This window comes from Notamacropus eugenii, chromosome 5 (genome assembly GCF_028372415.1).
Source record: "Notamacropus eugenii isolate mMacEug1 chromosome 5, mMacEug1.pri_v2, whole genome shotgun sequence".
Taxonomy (NCBI): Eukaryota; Metazoa; Chordata; class Mammalia; order Diprotodontia; family Macropodidae; genus Notamacropus; species Notamacropus eugenii.
Genome location: NC_092876.1, coordinates 27,432,905 through 27,437,861, shown reverse-complemented (window position 1 = coordinate 27,437,861; position 4,957 = coordinate 27,432,905). Strand labels below are relative to the sequence as shown.

Below are 4,957 nucleotides of genomic sequence, written 5' to 3'. Positions count from 1 at the left end.
TACCTGTCCCTGCAACTCTGTGCCTCAGTTTTCTCTGCTGGTCACTGCTAGCCCCAGGTCTGATTCTATTAAATTCCCTTCAGTCCACCTTGGCAGCTCTGTGACTGATCTGTAACAGCAGGTTTTGAAAGTTGCCTGGTACATGGAAACATCCTCCACCCTCCTCCCTGACCTGGTGATCCAAATTCCTCAGAGCGCCCAGCCTCTACTGTACCCTGCCCCACATCCCAGAAGAAGCTACTTAGGACATGTCTCATGTATAGACAGTTTTATTAGGGGGAAGTCTGGGAGTGATGCCTCAGGCTAGATATGCCTGGGTTGGGGAAAGATAGAGGAGATAAGGGGAATCCGACACTCCTTGGCTCATCATTGCTCCCCCTTTAGCATGTGCAAGATCTGATCTGTCAATATCCCAGTGTATGTGGTCATGGCCTCTGAGCCCTTGTCATAGACATGCCTGCAGGGAAGAGAGAGACTGTGTCCCTCCCAGGGTGTCTGAAGAAAGAAGAGACTTGGGGTGGGGGGGGGGAGTAGGGAAAGGGAGGCAGAGGTAGGAGACTGGGTGTCTGGGGTTCTCAAGGGGTGGTGGTTTGGGGGGCTGGGAAATTGGGAAGGTTCATGGGAGTGGTGGGTCTGGATACCTGGATCTGTGGAGGGGTAGAGGATCTGGGGATGAGGAGACTGGATCCCCTCTAAAAGGAGAGGGAGATTTGGGGCTGGTGACCTGGATGCCAGGAGACCAGCTGCAGACTGGAGATGGCATCTGAGCAACCTCAGTTGGGCTGGGTGAGGGGTGTGGTTACCTGAGATTCTCATCAATTCTGGGTATGTGGACTTTCTCATAGAGTTCCTGGGCCTTGGTTTTGGCAGACTCCCAGTAATCAAAGATTTGGCTCTGGACCTTGCTCAGCAGACTAGGGCTCTCCTCTCGTCGAAATCGGGGCCTGGCAGCTTGGGCTGCTGGGAGGAAAGGCACCAGTGAGGCTGGGACCTCATGGCATGGAGCCACCAGGTCAGCAAGGGATCCAGGTCAAAGAAGAATTGGATGGAGACACAGAGACTGGGAATCAGGAAGGAATGAGAGGTGGTGGGGAAAATGGAGGAAAGGGGAGGGGTAGGAACAAGGCCTACAGTGGAACCAGGGGAGAATTCCAGATGAGGAAGGGGAAAGAACTGGAAAGAGGAGGGACAGTCAGGGAGAATTTGAATTCTCCCAGAATCCTGTCCTGTCCCTTGGACTCCCAATTTTGAATTTTCAGTGGCAAATTGGGGTCATTGAGGATGGGGAGAATCAAGGCTGGGGAGCCTGAGCTCAGGTCATGCCTCCTTTTGTCAGTCCCATGAGGAGCCCTACTCACCTGAGGCCAGCAGCAACAGCAACAGGAAGGTAAGGATGGGTCGGGTCCTGGTACTCATGATGGCAGGGAGAACTGGGGGCGTTGGGACAAATCAGAGGTTGGAGGAGGGAGACCCGAGTTACCCTGAGACCATTTACCTCCCAAAGGAGTGTTGTCTTGCATCCCCCTCTCTCTGCCATCTCTCCCTCTCTCCCTGTTCTCTCTCCCGACCAGCCTCTGCCTCCTCCCTCTCCTTAGGGTCCCCCAGGGCCATTGACTTTCTCTGTATTTCCCCTCAGGTCTTCCTTCTCTCCTTAATCTCTCTTTCCTGATTCCTCTGGTTGGGGCCAAAGACCGGAAGCCTATATTTAGAGAGCGAGAGAGCCATTGTCTAAATCACTTTTCCCTTCCAGGCCTTAATTTCTGCCTTACTTAAATGGAGGGAATTAGATTTAATTATCCCTGAGGTCACTTGCTGCTCTGATGTCCTTTGTTCTGACTCCCCGCTCCTGGCCTGGGAACTGGATAAGAAGTTAGTGAATTAATTGACTAGCCCACGGTTCAGGCCCAGAGTGAGTCAGCTCCTCTCTTTAGTTCTCCTTTGTAAAACTAGGGGACCTGGTCTCCCCCAATTGGATATCTAAGATCCACTGTCCCCAACGCCCCATTCTCCCCTACCCAAGTCAACCAGCAGACCCCAAGCCCTCACCTGAAGCCCCAGATCTGTCTGATTATCAGCCCAGAACAAGGGTCAAGCCCTTTATAGGTCGCCAATGTCCTGTTTCCACCTCCCTACCACCCCCAAGCCCGGTTCAAAGTCCAGGCCAACACAACAGAGAGCTGTTGGGCTTGGAGGGTGGGGGTTGGGGGAAGACCCAAATCAAGGAAGCTCAGGGAGACCTCCTCTTTCCTACTCAAGAAGAGCTATGGGGCCTCTGAAGAACTAGGGGGTGAAGGACCAGGGTCCCTGGATAATTGAGGGAATTCCTGGTTCCCAGTGGGGCTGTATGTCAGAATCCTCAGAGTGGAGTGGAGGAATGGACACCTGAATCGTAGGAGGAGATGTTTGAGAGAGGCCAGAAATGAAAGAATCTTACTGGTCAGAGTCCTGTCCTGTCCCCTGGACCTCCAAGGTGTACCTATCAGCCCCCGCTTCCTACCTCCATGTCTACCTGACTTCTTGGGATACTGGGCTGTGGAGACCCTCGGACACCCTGACCCATACCCTCCCTTTCCTGATAGGGCATATTCTAGGTCAAGCATTGCTCTACTCCAGAGACCTTTATTGGTTAATTAGTTGGGGTGAGGTGGTCAGTGATGAGGAGGATAATGAGAGACAGACGAAGAGAAAGAGACTGGACTTTATTGTGGACCCTGCACGAGGCAGGGCCATTACTTTACAGATAATTGCTAGTTATTGAATAGCTAGGAAAACCCTTTCTACACAACATTTTAGAACACAGAACAAAGAGGAGTAGGGCAAAAAGACCCCTGAGGACAGAAAAAGTCAGAAATGTGAGGGCTCTTAGGACAGGATTTCACAGCTTAAAGGGGCCCTTGGAACAGAAAGTCAGAGCTAGAAAGGGTCTCAGAACACAGAATGTAAAAGCAGGGAGGAACCTTAGAACAGAGAATGTCAGAGCTAGCAGAGGCTTTAGAACAGGGAATGTCATAGATGGGAGGGACTTGAGAACAGGGAATGTCAGAGCTGGGAGGGAGCTTAGAACAGAGCATGTCAGGACATAGAACATTGAGAAGTTCAACTATCACTTGCTAGTGGGAGAAACAGAAGCCTGGAGGGGAAATCACTTGTTTGACTCTATAACCAGCTGGAGGAGAGCTGGGGTATTTTCTTCTCAGCCTTTTGCCTCTAATCGTTTCCACAGAATCTTTTGGGGCAGAGACTTAGGGCTTTCTGCTGCGACGTGTGGAGCCAGTTCTGAGCTCTGCGGCCCAGGCCACTGAGATGGTCTTCATAGTACGTCTGAAGATAGCCTCGGATGGGTCCTGGAGTCCTATGGATGTGGTAAGGAAGTCATGGGCAGGGGCTGCTCCATTTTGGACTCCCAATCCCCAAAGCCTGCCTTCTCTGGGATCTGAGGTGGAGTGCCAGCCCCCTTTCACCAACCTCCCTCAGGAGCTTAGGTATGTAGGCCTCCCCTATTCCTGGGGTTCCCTCCTTCACTGACTGAAGCATCCAGTTTTTCCAGCCCTTATTCCATGAAAACCCTCCTAGAGACTCCTGGTCCTCCAGGGATCCAGATTTTCCCTGACCCTCTCTCTTAGGAACCCAGTACACTCACCGGATCCAGTCCCAGCTCTCACTAGCCTTGGTCATCAGGGGCTCCACTGTCTTCCAAAAGAAGCGGGACACCTTCCAACCTTCCTCCCTGTCCTCCTTAGGTGGCTGGGTAGTCAGCAACTCCTCCTTTTGACCCATTGAAAATGGAGCTAACCGTGGGACCTCTAATTATTATCCATTCAGGCAACCTGTTATTCATCCCCCCACAACCTCCTTCTGGCCCCCCAGAATCTCTTCCCTACCCACCATCTTCTCTCCGACTACTTCCCCCAAAGGAGGCCACAAGTACTCATAGCCCTCAAGGCAAGGCAGCAAGCAACTATTAACCACCTATGGTGTATCAGGCCTAGTGCTAACCCCTGGGAATACACAAAGGCAGAAGAGACCTCCTGCTCTCAAAGTGCTCACAAACTGCTGACCAAGGAGGGAGACAACTCTGTCCCAGCAAACTAAACTACAGGCAAGATGAATTGGAGGCAGCCAACAGATGAGGACAGCAGTCCAGCAGCAAGATAGGGAATTTCCATTTAAAATAACTGTAAGCAGTATAAAATGCTTGGGACTCTACCTGCCAAGACAAATCCAGGAGCTATATGAACACAATTACAAAACACTCCACACAAATAAAGTCAGATCTAAACAACTGGGAAAATATCCACTGCTCATGAATAGGCCAAGACAACGTAATAAACATGAGGATTTTGCAGATAAGGAGAGAGTCCTGGCAAGGGGAAAGATTTGACCATGGTTATACAAATCCCAAGTGTTAGAGACAGGATTTGAACTCAACTTCTCCTAAGTCAGTGCTCAGTTCTCTTCTCTGTTCCCCTAGTTTGTCTATAGACCAACCAAGTAATTAGCTAAACACACATTCACTGCACACCTGCATATGTGAGATCATACATACATACACATAGATCTGTGTGGGTACAGGTGCTCATCTACTCATTTACCCCCAAAGCCTTACCTGTGGCCCAGGCCAGGATCAGAACCCAGAGCAAAATGGGGGACCCCCTGGTACAGGTCAATCGAGGGAAAAACATTTCTAGGGGCTTTGTGTCTCTCAGCGGCTAGGCTCCCCGGAGAGAACGGGAGGGTGTATGTGGGGGGGACATACTCAGTGGGCCCCTCCCCCAGGGCCCAGGACCGCCCCTTGGCACTGGCTGCCACCAGCCTGTCCCTCTCAGTGTCTCACCTCTGTCCTCATTATCTCTCTGCCCCACTGTCTGCAGCACAGCCTTTCCTCCTCATTACCCACTCTCCCATCCCGGCTTGAAATCCCATCTCTACCCTGACTGATTTCTTGAGAGACCTGAGC

At 51.4% G+C, this 4,957-nt stretch overlaps 2 protein-coding genes across 7 annotated transcripts; both read right to left on the bottom strand.

Annotated features, from left to right (window-relative positions):
* Nucleotides 1-253: 253 nt before the first annotated feature.
* Nucleotides 254-2,144, bottom strand: APOC2 (apolipoprotein C2). 6 transcript variants are annotated; one of them, XM_072607934.1, is made up of 5 exons: nt 2,047-2,128; nt 1,359-1,430; nt 804-960; nt 642-692; nt 254-457 (listed from the first exon to the last, which is right to left on the bottom strand). In XM_072607934.1, exons 2-5 carry the CDS (start codon nt 1,414-1,416, stop codon nt 367-369), a joined length of 357 nt encoding a protein of 118 aa, XP_072464035.1. In that variant the 5' UTR covers nt 1,417-1,430; nt 2,047-2,128; the 3' UTR covers nt 254-366. The 6 variants fall into 6 exon arrangements, with proteins under 6 accessions (XP_072464035.1, XP_072464038.1, XP_072464036.1 ...); XM_072607937.1 differs by having other exon boundaries at nt 804-957; nt 2,047-2,115; XM_072607935.1 differs by lacking the exon at nt 2,047-2,128 and adding an exon at nt 1,770-1,789.
* A 536-nt stretch (nt 2,145-2,680) lies between these two features.
* APOC4 (apolipoprotein C4) lies at nt 2,681-4,745 on the bottom strand. Its single transcript, XM_072607933.1, has 3 exons — nt 4,607-4,745; nt 3,641-3,788; nt 2,681-3,352 (listed from the first exon to the last, which is right to left on the bottom strand). The coding sequence occupies exons 1-3, from the start codon at nt 4,680-4,682 to the stop codon at nt 3,208-3,210; spliced, it is 369 nt and encodes a 122-aa protein (XP_072464034.1). The 5' UTR covers nt 4,683-4,745; the 3' UTR covers nt 2,681-3,207.
* Nucleotides 4,746-4,957: the final 212 nt, after the last annotated feature.